At 39.1% G+C, this 15,828-nt stretch overlaps 1 protein-coding gene across 2 annotated transcripts in view; it reads left to right on the top strand.

Annotated features, from left to right (window-relative positions):
* Window positions 1–15,551, top strand: part of PCMT1 (protein-L-isoaspartate (D-aspartate) O-methyltransferase) — a 52,819-nt gene extending 37,268 nt beyond the window's left edge. Inside the window, exons 6-8 of one of the 2 annotated variants that reach the window (XM_047101922.1) lie at window positions 1,857–1,942; window positions 6,529–6,698; window positions 14,751–15,551. In XM_047101922.1, the coding sequence (XP_046957878.1) occupies window positions 1,857–1,942; window positions 6,529–6,698; window positions 14,751–14,763 (269 nt within the window). In that variant the 3' untranslated portion in view covers window positions 14,764–15,551. Of the gene's footprint in view, window positions 1–1,856; window positions 1,943–6,528; window positions 6,746–14,750 lie in introns of both variants that reach the window. The other variant, XM_047101923.1, reaches the window with a different exon arrangement.
* Window positions 15,552–15,828: the final 277 nt, after the last annotated feature.

Below are 15,828 nucleotides of genomic sequence, written 5' to 3'. Positions count from 1 at the left end.
ACTGCGAGATCATGACCTGAGCCGAAGTCGGACGCTCAACCGACTGAGCCACCCAGGCACCCCTAATCTTTCTTTATTCTTGAGAGAGAGACAGGGTGTGAGCAGGGGAGGAGCATAGAGAGAGGGAGACACAGAATGCAAAGCAGGCTCCAGTCTCTGAGCTGTCAGCACAGAGCCCGACATGGGGCTCGAACCCACGAACGGTGAGATCATGACCTGAGCCAAAGTCGGACGCTCAACCGACTGAGCCACCCGGGTGCCCCTACATGTTTTTTTTTTTAATTGACTCATATATTCTGTCCTGTAGTTTGCTCTTTTCCATTCAGCAGTGTACAGTGGACATATTTCCATGTGAACACTTTGTACTGTTGTGAGATATAACTAACATCAAAACACGCATAAAGCATAAATGTGAAGCTTAGCAAATACCTGTGTAATTAATCACAGTGATCAAGAAAGGGAACATTATTGGTGGCTTACATGTCCTCTGCTTGCTTTTCCCTCCACGGAAGACTTTCCTTTCTCCTTAATGGTAACCAGCATCATTACTTTTATGCATTTACTACCTAATTGCACCTCCATAGACAATGTTCAATTTAATTTTGAACTTTAGATAAACGGAACCATATAGTATATAGTCTATGATGAGTGACTTCTTTCATTCAATGTTATATTTGTAAGATTCATCCATCTTATCATATAGTTAATTTTTATTGCTGTATAATATTCCACTGTAAGACCATTATCAAAATTTGTTTATTCTACCATAGATGGACATTTTGGGTTGTTTCTAACTTGGGGAATTAGAAAGCTGCTGTGAACATATGTGTATAAAGTTCCAAATGTATATGTGCACTCATAATACAAGCATTTATTTATGTAGAGTATTACTGCAAGTTCATAGGGAACCATAGATACTGCAAAACTTTTTTAAAGTGATTGAACCAGTTTACATTCCCATCAGCAATGTGTCAGAGTTGCTAGTGCTCGGTGTCTTACCAACACTTGATACTGTCAGTTTTCTTTTTACCCACTTAGTATAGAGCAGTGTCTCTTTGTGGTTTTATTTTGTATTTTCCTCTTAACCAGTGAGGTTGAACACTGTTTCATTTGTTTGACCATTCGGATTTCCTCCTTTGTGAAATGTCTTTTTCAGATATTGAGTTGTTCATATTTCTCTTTGATTTGTAGGACTTCTATAGATTAGCCCTTTATCTATTTATTCATATTGTAAACCTCTTCTCCCATGGCATGCCTTTTCACTTGTATTGGTACTTTCTTGATTAATAGAAGTACTTAATTTTAATGTATCAGACTTACCAGCTTCTTCTGTGTCCTCTTTAAGACTACTCTAAAACAGGGGCGCCTGGGTGGCACAGTCGGTTAAGCGTCCGACTTCAGCCAGGTCACGATCTCGCGGTCCGTGAGTTCGAGCCCCGCGTCAGGCTCTGGGCTGATGGCTCGGAGCCTGGAGCCTGTTTCCGATTCTGTGTCTCCCTCTCTCTCTGCCCCTCCCCCGTTCATGCTCTGTCTCTCTCTGTCCCAAAAATAAATAAAAAAAAAAAAAAAGAAAAAAAAAAAGACTACTCTAAAATCATGAAGATATGCCCCTATGTTATTTCTCAGAAGCATTATCATTTTACCTTTTCACATTTAGGTCTTTGATCTTTCTGACATTGATTTTTGTGTATGTAAGAGGTAGAGGTTCAAGTATATATTTTTTCCATATGAATATCCAGTTGTCCCAGCATCATTTATTAAAAATCTCTCTTGCTCTGTTTTAAACCTCCTATAATTCTTCCCACTGGGTAGTTCTGTCCAAACAGATTTTTAAAGCATAATTTCTTTTCTTTCAGTGGGAGATGGAAGAATGGGATATGCCGAAGAAGCCCCTTATGATGCTATTCATGTAGGAGCTGCAGCCCCAGTTGTGCCCCAGGCAGTGAGTTGGGTTTTTTCCCCTGTGTCTTTGTGCTTCAGTCAACTAAAGCTATAAAAGATTTATAGAGAAATGACTTCTAGATGATGTTCAAAACATATTTAGACTTTTATGTCATGCATTTTCATTATACTTAGTATGCAGGGTTTTTTTCGTATGCAAAGAGTTGTGTAAATGACTTGAAGATTACTAAATCACAGTTTGTAGCTACCTTGTTTGAAGCAGTGTTTTATCCATCTAAGAACTAGTATACCAATAGAATTAGGAAAATCCATCTGGAGTTCATAATCTGATAATCACTTGGTATTTTATTAAATACCAGAATATGCAAGATTGTTGGATGCATGGGTGAGACCAGGAAGTATTTGTCATACATTTTACCTCACAAAACTTATATTCTGGAAAACAAGTGTCCTACATATAACAGGAAAATTAATGATATGATAGCATTATCATTAACATGTAATATATGTTGATGCCAGAAGAAAATCTGTACTGTAAGAGTTCAAGGGAGGGAGAACATTTTTGCCTGGAGTTATCAATGAAACTACATGCATGAATGGAGTTGCAACTGAATCTTAAAGAACAGTAGGGTTTGCATAGTTGCGACGAGAGGGAAGGGTATTCCAGTATTGTATACTACATAATTTAAGTACAAAATTGTTTTTTTATTTTAGTAAGACTGATAAACTTATGTCATCCCTTAATAATCCTTGATTAAGTTCACTGAGATCTTAGGCTTCTGTGGAGTCTGAGTTTTCCACAGGTCTGGACTAGATGACTAGGGGCTGAGAGTGACACTACCTCTTCTGCCCAGTCTCAGCCACTCCCCAGTCTGGAAAAGTTCCTTTCTATATGTGTAGAGGAGTTCATGAGAAGCTGAAAGTTAAGGAACTTGTTCTGGTCATTGACTTGCTGCTTTATTGGCTGCTGAATGACTTTGGGAAAATCACTTAATTTCTCTGGCCGTATTACTTGTTAAAAAAAAAAAACCAACTAAACCAGTCGTTTTAACACATTGTATTTTTAATTTTTTACCTTTTTTTAATTAAAAAAATTTTTTTTATTATTTACATTTATTTATTTTTGAGAGACAGAGAGAGACAGAGCACAAGTGGGGGAGGGGCAGAGATAGAAGGAGACACGGAATCGGAAGCAAGCTCCAGGCTCCGAGCTCCGAGCTGTCAGCACAGAGCCCGATGCGGGGCTCGAACTTACAAACCGTGAGATCATGACCTGAGCCGAAGTCGGACGCCCAACCGACTGAGCCACCCAGGCGCCCCTGTCTTTTTTTTAATTTTAGAGACAGGGAGAACGTGAGTGCGGAAGAGGGGCAGAAGCGCAGAGGGAGAGAGAGATAATCTTAAGCAGGCTCCATGCTCAGCGTGGAGTCTGATGCAGGGCTTGATCCCACAACCCTGGGATCATGACCTGAGCTGAAATCAAGAGTTGGATGCCCAACCAACTGAGCCACCAGGCACCCCTTAACACTTTTTTTTAAAATGTGTATTTATTTGTGAGAGAAACAAAGCATGAACAGGGAAAGGCAGAGAGAGGGGGAGACACAGAATCCAGAGCAGGCTCCTGGCTCTGAGCTGTCAGTGCAGAGCCCGACACGGGGCTTGAAGTCAAGAAATGTAAGATCATGACCCGAGCTGAAGTCGGACGCTTAACCGACTGAGCCACCCAGGTGGCCCTGGGCGCCCCCTAACACACTTTAGTTGAAGGACTAATATGCTGTAGAGGAGATGCCTGACTGTCTCAGTGAGTAGAGCATGCGAATCTTGATCTCAGGGTCATGAGTTTGATCCCCATGTGTGGCATAGAGTTTATTTAAAATTAAAAATATATATATGCTGTAGAAAGATGTACATGTCATAAATGAATAGTTCAATGAATGGTCACATGTGGACACATGATCCATAGGTATTTATTTATTTATTTATAAGGCAGCCTAATAAGAACAATTAAAATGTGAAATAGAACTGTATTTAAACACAGGGCTTATCTTCCCCACTAAGACCCAGAGATGATCTCCAAGGGCGTTTATGGCTTTAGCTCAATAGGAATTAAATGTTTGCAGTAGCACTGGGAAGCGTTATAGGGGTTTTTATATATGAGATTAAAGAGAGACATTCTGAAGGGAGGGGCTTTCCAGTTTCAAGATAACAGAAAAGACGTTTATGCCTTTTCTTGTATATCACCCCAAAACAACTGGAGAAACAAGAAACAGAAACACAAAGTCCATATTTCGTTATCACCTAGGAGATTGCACCTGCACTCCTGAGCCCGGTGGCATGTGCAGATAGAAAGCAGATGGAGTAATAACTGAGTCAGGAGGGCGGAGGAAGTTGAACTAAAGAGACTGCAGAGGGAATCATTGCTGAAGCAGCTTGCTCTGCAGAGCTTTTTATCTTTTTTTTTTAAGTTTTATTTATTTTTGAGAGAGAGAGAGAGCACACAAGCAGGGGAAGGGCAGAGAGAGAGACATACACACACACAGAGAATCCAAAGCAGGCTCCAGGCTCCAAACTGTCAGCGTAAAGCCTGACATGGGGCTCGAACTCACACAGTGAAATCATGACCTGAGCCGAAGTTGGACACTTAACTGACTCAGCCACCCAGGTGCCCCTACTCTGCAGAACTTTGCAAGGGCTTAGAAATTGGAGGCATCAGGACCTTGGAAATCACAGATGAAGCATGGGTTTGAAAAAAGGGGCTGCTGCTTGAAATTTCTGTATGAGGAACAATTAGTGTGAAGCCTTAAGTAAGAAAATTTCCGAGAATTGAAGGACAGTATTCTATAGTTTGAAAAGATCTGTTGAGTGCCCAGTATGATGATTTTTTTTTTTTTTAAAGGGAGGGGTGCCTGAGTGGCTCAGTTGGTTGAGCATCCACCTCTTCGTTTTGGCTCAGGTCATGATCTTGTGGTTCGTGGGTTGGAACCCCGCATCGGGCTCTGCTCTCACAGTGCAGAGCCTGCTTGGGATTCTCTCTTTCTCCCTCTCTCTCTGCCCCTCCCCTGCTTGCTGTCTCTCTCAAAATAAACTTTAGGGGAACCTGGGGGTCTCAGTTAAGTGTCTGACTTTGGCCCAGGTAATGATCTCACCCTTCGTGAGTTCAAGCCCCACATTGGGCTCTGTGCTGACAGCTCAGAGCCTAGAGCTTGCTTCAGATTCTGTGTCTCCCTGTCTCTCAGCCCCTCCACTGCTCATGCTCTGTCTCTGTCTCTCATTCTCAAAAATAAACATAAAAAAAGAAGTTTAAAAAAAATAAACTTTAAAAAAAAAGAGAGGAAAAAAGGAACCGTAATATCACCGTGAAATGCTAGAATATCAGGGATATTCTAAAAGCTTCCAGATAGAACATAATCTGTTAACGATTGGTAATCAGAAAGGTATCAGACTGCAGAACAGCAGCATTAGAATCAAGTCAGGGGCACTTGTGTGGCTCAGTCCATTGAGTGTCTGACTCTTGAGGTCGGCTCCAAGCCCCGTGTCAGGCTCTACACTAGCATGGAGCCTGCTTGGGATTCTGTCTCCCTCTTTGCCCCTACTCTATGCACAGGCACATGCTGCGCTCTCTCTCCCTCAAAATAAATAAATGAGCTTAAAAGAATCAACAAGTCAGAAGAACAAACCATCACAAATCTAAACTGAAAATGACTTCCAGCCTTGAATTCTATACTCACGTATTGTCAAATATGTAAAATAAAGGTCGTTTTGGACTTGAAGATCTCATTCTCTCTCTTAAAATATTCTGTGCACTGTTTCACAGAATACTTCTAGAGGAATCACTTTAATAATATCAAAAAATGAGGGAAGAGAGAGACAGTAGGAAAAATCAAAAAGAGGAAGCCACGAGATCTCAGAGGTAGGACATCTGGTCCAGGAGAGAGATGATACTATCCAAAGTAAAGTTTCTTCCTTACCGTGTTTGATTACTGGTCATTTGAAGGCTACATTCAAATGGTAACATAGGGTTTAAATGTTTTCTGACCAAAAGGGCTTTCACTGAGTACTCTTGGTTTTTCATTGACAAGGTGTCCTCATTCTAATGCTTCAGGAACTCCAGCCCTACCTTCCTTTGTCATGGTGCCAGTAACCCTAAATTCAGTCGTAAAACCGAGGTCTCCTTGTTTTCAGCTCCATGATGCCCTAAATTCTGCAGTGTCAGAATAGGAATTCCTTGCTGATTTTCTGCACTGCCCGCTTCCTTCCCCACTCCAGACCACAAAGATTCAAAACAGGCACTGAAATTTCCTACTTTGCCTTTGATCTTCCCAAGAGAGGATGGTTCTGCTTACGCGGTTCAGCTTGAACATTGTGAGCCCTGCAGATGTACTGCGTCCTATGTTAGATGCCAAAGGGCACAGAGATGGATAAGATCACAGTCCCTGTCATCAGAGAACTGGTAGTTTAGTAGAGGAGGTCGATGGGTAACTGAGTAATAAGTTTAACAGTCGAAGTATGTATGTACTAAATAAAGCACATTTCTGCTTTCTGCCCACGGACGCGGGAAGTTGTTTATAGTGTAGTAAAGTGAGTCTTAACGTAAAATCGGTAACTTGGCGTGTCTTTTTCTTTTAGCTGATAGACCAGTTAAAGCCTGGTGGGAGGTTGATACTGCCGGTCGGCCCCGCAGGTGGCAACCAGATGCTGGAGCAGTACGACAAGCTGCAGGACGGCAGTGTCAAGATGAAGCCCCTGATGGGAGTGATCTACGTGCCTTTAACAGATAAAGAGAAGCAGTGGGCCAGGTGGAAGTGATTTTATCTTCTGCTCTTTCTTCTTCCACACACGCAAGGTGAAGGGTGTGGATTCTAAGACATTAGACCACAAGGCTGCTTTTTTGGTTGTCACCTTTATGCTTCTCCATTCTAACATCAGAAATTCACTACATTAAAAGTCTAGACAAACTGCGCATGAGTGTGCCCTTCTTTTGGTTTAACTCATATCTTTGGGAAAGGGGGGTGAGACTTGGTTGGCACGAAGGTGGGTTTTTTTCCTTTCTCTTGGTTTTTTAATTTTTTTATTTTTCCAAAGAGGCTTTTAGCCACTGTTCAGAACTTTCTAAGGATAATTTATTATCAGCCATTAATTTTCTATATTCACAGATCGTTTTTGTAACTGCTGTATGATCATGGAAACAAAGGCTTTGGTCTGAAGAGAAGGGGCCATCATTTCCTGCCCCTTCCACCCCCCTGTTGTACCATAGTCGTAAAGAGAAAGAAGGGAAAAGATACTCTTGTCCCAGTTTTCAAAGGTGTCAGAATCCCAGAGAGGACATTGTTCCTCTCAGCTTGCTTTCTCTCTTTCAGTCAGGTTCATTGACATTCTGTCTGACAACCTGTGCCTGTTTTACATTCAGCTACTGTTTCAGAGCCACTATAAGGGATAAACTTCTCCCAGTCTATAGAACTGGCCAGTGCATTTTAAAGCCACTCTGAGTTCCTGGGGAGGTGGGGGGATTCTCTAAGCTCAAAGGGAGTGCCCAGGTCTCACAAACCCACCCAAAGGGCCAACAGCATGCGGCATCATCTTCAGTACAGCATGGCTCCTTATAATGCCTACTTGTGTTTTGTGTCTCTGCATAATCTGAATATTTTGTTTGAAGCCCAGGTTTCTCTTCTTCCTCTCTCCTTCTTCTCCCTTCCCCTCCCCACGTCCTCCAGTGGGAAGGAGTGAAATCGATAAGTAAGAGTGACACTAGCTAAGACTATTTAAAATTAAATGTCTAAATAAGAAAGGCTTTACAGTTTCCTTGTTTTAGGATTCTTTTTTTATTTGACAGGGGTACTTATTTTTAGAGAATTATTTTTATTTTTTTAGTGAGTAAAATGGTGATTGTAAGTTTAATAGACCTCAATCTTGTTTTATGGAAAGTGGAAAGACACTTTTTGAATAAACGTTTGATTGCAAAAATGGTCATCTAACTCCGTTTGTTCAAAACTGAGTTTTTCTTTAAACTCTGGCCATTTCTGGGATGTCTTACTAGGAATTGCATTTCATTCTTCACTTAATATGGATATAGCTCTTTTCTTTGAATTTTAACCTGGAGCACGGCCACTGCTTTAAAAAAAGAAATTAAAAAGCTATGAGTCTTGCCAGTTAAAATCATACAGTTTTTAACAACTAATTACAGCCTTCCTCGACTTTGCTTCTAGGATCGTTATCTTGTTACATAACAGTATGATTTTGCTGCTATACACAAGGGGCAAACATATCACTGAGCTCACTGACATTTGCTACCAAGTAAGAGTTCAGATTTTCATTAATAATTTAAATTTTTTCTTTTACACACAATAAATGTTAGTATTGAACATTCTACTGTCAATTTGATGATGAAGGAATTACAAAAAGGTATTTTGTTTCTATAATAAGCGGAGGTGGGTTTAGCATGAAGCTCGTGACACTTAAGCTTCAGGGCCTTCACGTGCTTAGGGTCTCTCCTGGTCCTCCCAGTTTTCTGGGCAGTCTTGTTTTTAGTCCTCTTATTTTTTCCTTCATGAAGAGGTTCTTCCCGCTTCCCAGGTCATATAAACTCTAGGTTTCCACAACACCTATATTTACCCTTTATAAAACTAAACTATTTATATTAAAGTTAGAATAACTTTTAAATTTATGGACAAATATTTAGTCAGTTACCAAATATTTAGATATATATATATGTCTGTTTTTCTTTTCGGTCTTCAACTTTTTAAAAGATTGAGCAATTTTACATGTATGTATCACTGGAGGCATTTCTCTAGTTGTACTAGAAAGACTTCTTAATTCTTTCTGTTGTAAATGTTGTTTGTCCAGACACGTTTTTCCTACATCCAAAGATGTAGTTTGATTTTGTTTTTGTTTTTAAGTAAGTTCTGTGCCCAATGTGGGGCTTGAACTCCTGACCCTGAGATCAGGAGTCGCATGCCCTACCAACTGAGCCAGCCAGGTGCCCCCCAAGGTGTAGTTTTACAAAGACAATCAGTTACTTAATTGTAAATCTTTCAAGAGTATAGGTTTATAGAATGTGAAGGTGAATGCTGAAAACAGCATTGGAAAAAAAAACAACTGCCACATTGAAAAAAATTTGTGCTGAAACAGATTACTAGAAAATAAGATGTTTGAAAGGGTAAAACAACAGTTAACTGAAAATCAAAAGAGACCATCAATCCACCGTTTCTATTTGTATTCTTAAACTCTCCAGCAGGATCGAGGCAGAAAACAGAAAGTATGCTCAGCTAGGGATTTTAAAGTGATTTTAGTGAAAGGACGAATCAAAGAAATACAGGCAAGGTTATGGGAATAGTGAAGGGTCTTGACATACCCAGGGACCGGGGACCTAACCATGCTGGGCCATAGGGGGAGGAAGCAGTTTGACTGGAACCCACTGAGAGCAGGGACAGCATTGCCAGGGACTGTACTAGGGCCATGGATACACAGCTGTGAACGTGAAACCGACCATTCTCTTGGGACTTCTAGTCATGTGGGAGATCCAAACAAATCTAAAGAAGACAAACAACCAGTTAGAGTGTAGTGTGTTTAGGAGAGCAATTGAAGTGTTGAAGCCAGACTGTGAGGTGATCAGAATTACATTTCAGAAAGATGACCCTGGCTGTGGCGTAGAGAGTAGATTGGAAAGGGACAGAGCTAGAGTCTGAAACAGAATGTGGTTGTAGCAAGCTAGGGGTGAAATGCTGGTGGCCTGAATTAAGGCAGTGGTAGTAAGGACAGAATGTGGCTAAAAAGAGTCGCTTGCCATTTTCTGAGTGTTCATCCCACATTTGGGAATTACCATCTAAAAAGCTCCTCCTCCGTTTTATTGCCAGGTGAGGTGATCTCTGTTCTTTTGGATCTTCTTCCAGATTAACAACTCATCCCCATGCTTTCTTCCGAACCTTCTCTTGTTTCCCACCAGCTTTCCGTCCTCCTCTTCCTGAGGAATCCAGAGCCGATTGCAGTGCTCTGTGAGGGTGAGGTGCAGTCTTTGCTGGGGACCTTCGATAGAAACTATGTGGGAAAACAAGAGCAGTGGTGGTGGGCATGCTGCGTTCTCATGCCACATAAAGCCCCAAGCCTGCGTGTAGACTTCTGTTTCCTTATGCTTGGAAGGGAGGTCATTTCTAGTTTTGGTGGAGTGATGAGACGATGCCAGACGTAGGGGCCATAGACCTAGAACCTGTGGTAGTATGTTCATGACGTGGATGTGTAATAGTTGTATCAGCTGTTTCATGAGCTCTTCATACTTTTTAAATTTGGGTTCCTTTAACATAAGTGTATTCATTTTATATATGTAGAGATCAATATTTTGTTAATCATCTGGTAAGTTTTATTTTTATTTTTAAGAGCCACAGGAGTCAATGGAATAAGTTCATCTCTGGTTTGTGACGCTGAGGAATGTGTCAGGATTCTCATTCTATCAGCACTTTGTTTATCCATGTCATCGTAAAGTGAAAAACATGTTATGAATCGTTTGGGCATTTCTTTTTTTTTTTTTTTTTTTTTTTTTTATTTATTTATTTTTGGGACAGAGAGAGACAGAGCATGAACGGGGGAGGGGCAGAGAGAGAGGGAGACACAGAATCGGAAGCAGGCTCCAGGCTCTGAGCCATCAGCCCAGAGCCTGACGCGGGGCTCGAACTCACGGACCGCGAGAATGTCGTTTGGGCATTTCTAAGGCCGACAGTGTAGTTCCTAGGGTATCCGGTTGACCCTGTGTTCCGTATCGTCCCATATTGTCCCTTTTAAATTCCTTGACAGACATTACAGCATTAATGCTGTACATACAAAATACATACAGTATTTTGTACCCTTAAAGGCAGGGATGTGTTTTGTTGCTTTTGGAATTCTTTTTACGTCTCTCATAAAGCTTTGTACAATCTACTGTATTACCTCAGAAAACCCATTAATTAGAAAACACTCATGGATTTTGATTATTGTTTCCTGGTAGTACATCTTTACATTTGTTAGATAAATGTAAAGAATATACAATATACAATAAAGAATATACAATACCAAATGTTAGTAGGTTAGAGTTATTAACCTAATAAATTAAGTATAGTTCTATATTACATAATAATATATATAATTATTAACCTAATGAACATGTTTAGCACATATATAACCATTTTAAAGAGCCTTTCTAGAAATTAGGACATAATACTTTATTTTTAAAGTTTATTTATTTTGAGAGAGAGTGAGCGAGGGAGGGGCAGAGAGAGAGGGAGAGAGAGAATCCTAAGTGGCTCCACACTGTCAACACAGAACCTGATGTAGGGCTTGATTTCACAAACTGGGAGATCATGACTTGAGTTGAAATCAAGAGTTGGATGCGTAACCAACTGAGCCAACTAGGCATCCCAGGACATAATGCTTTTTATTATAAATGATCTACATGTGTAAGTCAGCTAAAGAAAGATATTTATGGGGGCGCCTGGGTGGTGCAGTCGGTTAAGCGTCCGACTTCAGCCAGGTCACGATCTCGCGGTCCGTGGGTTCGAGCCCCGCATCAGGCTCTGGGCTGATGGCTCGGAGCCTGGAGCCTGTTTCCGATTCTGTGTCTCCCTCTCTCTCTGCCCCTCCCCCGTTCATGCTCTGTCTCTCTCTGTCCCAAAAATAAATAAACGTTGAAAAAAAAAAAATTAAAAAAAAAAAAAAAGATATTTATGTAGAATTTGGAACATTAAGTGGAAAAATAAAAGCTTGAAACTTATATAGATTTTGGAGTAATAGGATGTGACAAGGTTATACATGCACTGACAGCAAATTTTTGGTTTTCTTTGGTGCCCTAAATGTTAAAATTCAGGTTTATAAACTTAATTTCTTTTCCTTTTCCTTTTTTTTCTTTTTAGTGCTATACAGTTCCTTCTATTTGTTTTTAGTAATACTGTTTCTGACTACCAAAGTATAATGCATGTGCCATGTAAAAATTTTTAGAAGTACAAAGAATGAAATAAAAATTACCCACAGTGTCAGAACCTAGAGATAAACATTATCAACATTTTGGTAGATATGTACATATATATATACACATTTTTTTTACTCTTATCCATAGTTCTGTATATAGCTCTTTTGTAATTATGAGTTCATATAGTATAATTTTATAATCTTTTTTATTAAATAAAGTGGTATCAGTATTGTCCCACATTGTTAGTTGTTCTACAATACGATTTTTTTTCCCAGTTTTATTGAGATATGATTGACATAGCATTACATTACTTTTACATGTACAACATAGCGATCTGATATATGTATATACTACAAAATGATTACCACATTAAGTTTAGTTTTATGGTTTCAGGTCTTACATTCAAGTCTTTAATCCGTTTGGAGTTGATTTTTTTGTGTGTGGTGTAAGATGGGCCAGTTTCATTCTTTTGCATGTGGCTGTCTGGTTTTCCCAGCACCATTTACTAAAGACACTATCTTTTCCCCATTGTATTTTCTTGGCTCCTTAATTAGTTGACCATATATGTGTGGGTTTATTTCTGGGTTCTCTGTTCTGTTCCATTGACTCATGTGTCTCTTTTATGGTAATATCATACTGTTTTGATTACTCTAGCTTTGTAATATAGTTTGAAATCAGAAAGTGTAATACCTCCAGCTTTGTTCTTCTTTCTAAAGATTGCTTTGGCTATTTGGGGATTTTTGTGGTTCTATACAAATTTTAGGGCTGTTCTATTTCTGTGAAAAATGCTGTTGGGATTTTGATGTGGATTGCACTGAATCAGTAGACTGCTTTGGTAGTATGGATATTTAACGGTATTAATTCTTCCAATCCACGAGCATTGTGTCTTCTTCGATGTCTTTCATTAATGTCTTATACTTTTCAGTGTCCAGATCTTTCACCATGTTTAAATTTATTTTAGATATTTTATTCTTTTTGATACAATTATAAATGGGACTGTTTTAATTTCTCTTTCTGATAGTTCATTATTGGTATATAGGAACACAACTGATTTTTGTATATTGATTTTGTTTCCTGAAACTTCATTGAATTGGTTTATTAGTTTTGATTTTTTTTTTTTTTTGGTGGTGGTTTTAGGGTGTTCTATATATAATATGTTGTCTGCAAAAAGACAGTTTTACTTCTTTCTTTCCGATTTTGATGCCTTTTATTTCTTTTTCTTGCCTAATTGCTCTGGCTAGGATTTCCAGTGCTATGTTGAATAAAAGTGGCGAGAGTGGGCATCCTTGTCTTGTTCCTGATCTTAGAGGAAAAGCTTTCAGCTTTTCACCGTTGAGTATGATGTTAGCTGTGGGCTTGTCATATATGGCCTTTATTATGTTGAGGTACGTTTCCTCTATACCTAGTTTGTTGAGAGTTTTTATCCTTTTCTTTTTTAAAACAATTTTTAATTGAAGAGGACATTTGGAAATGTTGTGCTATGTTGTTGGCAATAAGGATATATGTTTACAATGTCCTTAATGCCTTGCAACAGGTAAATCAAATACAGTAAATTATTTTGCAAAGACAGTAGTATCTTCAGTTTACATTTTAAAAAGAGTTAAGTGAATTTATGAAAAGAGCGTTTTGCAAGTATGAAATCTTTGCAGTTTAAATATTTTAATGCTTGCATGAATTTAAGTAAAAGCTGTTCTATGAGAATTCTAGTATTTACATTATTTAGAAGAATATATTAAAAGGGACCAGAAATGATCATTTATCATTTAACAGATAATCCAGTACTCTATGACAAAGGCAGTTTATGGGAGATGTAATTTTTAAAATAATTTCTCACACAATTTACAAAATTTAGTTTTAAAAGAAAGCATATTGTCTGATAGTCCCTTAATTCACCACATACCTGGGAAACTTTAGCTCTTTACTTACCTTCCCTTCACATTGATTTTAACAACTTTTTAAAGACTTTTTAATTTTTATTACAGATTAATTGTAAGAATAGTAGGAAGAGTTTCTGAATCTCTACATCCAGAGTTACCAATGGTTAACGTTTTTATACATTCACTTTCTCACCCCCTCTTCTCTATTTATGTATGCATATATATCCTATTTTTTCTTGAGATCACTTGAGATTTAGTTGCGAACGTCATACTTCTTTACCCCTAAAATTCTTGTGTATTTAGCGATGTTTTTGTCACTCAGATTGCCCTCTACTCTGAAGTTTTTTTGGCTTTTTTGATAGCTTTATTTTTCCACCTTTAACAGCTCTATTGAGGCGTAATTTATATACCATACCATTTATTTTAGGCTGCATTTGTATTCCTTCCTTCCTGTCGCTGGCAGTTGCTGGGAAGGTGCTGTGCCTGGCTGAGCGACTGGTTTCTTTTGGAGCTGATGAAGCTGCCTTCTGAAATCAGCTGACAGAGACAGCACACCTCCAGATGATGCTTTTTCTTCCAAAGAGTTTGGGTTGAGATGGACCTACGCAGCACTTGCTAACAGATACTCTAAACAAAAGACCAAATTCTTGCCCAGTTTTGTAAATGTAACTATAAAAAATGATTTGAACTCTAAATACTCATCATCATTTTCTAATCAACAGTGTTAGCAAGCTCCTAGATGGAGAAGTTAGAGTTTCTCTGAATTTTTGCTCTTAAAGGAAGAAAGTTATCTTTAAGAAGTAAAAAATAAAGAATTCAGGGCCTTGAGGTTTCACGTTTCATTGCAGAGCAGCATGAGGGATGTGTGGATGGCTGACTCCCATCTTTGCTTTGGGACTGTTTGCTTTGCTTTTTTTTTTTTTTGCCTTCCTTTTTAATGCTTGGGGATTGGTGTATTTGTACTTATGTAATAATTGTATCTGAACTACCAGAAAGTTATAGTACGTAACTCCTACTGACATATTTCTCTTTTTCACCCCCAGGGACGAACTGTAAAAGCGCCATCAGCTTGACCAGTATATAATATTACAGTGGATTGCTCATCTCAGTTCTCAAAGCTTTTTGAAAACCAACAGCATCACAGCTTGTTTTGGACTTTGTTACACTATTATTTTCAGCATGAAAATGTGTGGTTTTGTAGGGTTTCTAATTCTTCAAAGAGGCACGGAAGCCGAATTGGTAGAGGAGCGATGCAAAGTATAAATTTGTGGATTTATTAATTCAACACACCCACACTTTCCTTTAAAATATTAAAAGACGAGGTTCTGTCAAATGGAAAACTTAGTTTGTGAATTGATTCTGAGGAGTGGTTTTTCTTTTAGACACTTAATTCTGTTTCAATATTAATTTATCAGATTCCTTTTGTACATCAGATAACACCACCATTCACAAGTTAGGATTCTTGGTTTTTGGATGTCTGTTAGATGCCACTAAGAAAATAGAGATGAGCTCCCTTTTTAAAGCTTTTGATGTGGTGTCATAGAATAGCATGTTGTAGATACAATCAGCTGCTTTGTCACCTTAAAACTAAGCATTTGTAAATATTAAAACTTACGAAGATGGCAGGTGATGTCCTTTAAAACACTTAGCTGTTCGGATTGGACATAACTGACATAGTACTTTCCCTCTTTAAAATTATAGGAGACTTGTAGCTCAGTATTGTTTTTTCTGTTTCCGATTCGCTGCTGATAACGTATATGGATTTAACATGCTGTGTAAGCTGGGTCCTAGTCACTGAACAGTTTATGCAGCTGCTTTGCCAAATAAAGTTAAAAGTAAAAGAGGCCTTGGTGGTGTTTGAATCCCCGGGAAAGAACCACATGTCCACCAGATACAAAGTGCTGACTGAGAGAGATCACGGAGAGAAAGTGGTTTCTCTGATGCTCCGCTTTACGACGTCTGAGTAGCGTGGGTGAACAGTTACCTCCAGCGGTACGTTGCTAGACTGACTGTTTCCAGCGGACCAGGACCACACCTCATCATTCTTCTTTGCCTAACACGGGGCTTGCCCTCTTGCAGATGAACAGTAAATGCTGACTGAGTGCGTGAAGGAAGGTCAAG

The sequence above is a fragment of the Lynx rufus genome, unplaced genomic scaffold (genome assembly GCF_022079265.1).
Source record: "Lynx rufus isolate CCGP_SWC_20201006 ecotype Redwood Valley unplaced genomic scaffold, mLynRuf1.p SCAF_6, whole genome shotgun sequence".
NCBI lineage: Eukaryota > Metazoa > Chordata > Mammalia > Carnivora > Felidae > Lynx > Lynx rufus.
The sequence above is the reverse complement of the archived record's forward strand: the minus strand, read 5'-3'. Positions and strand labels throughout refer to the sequence as shown.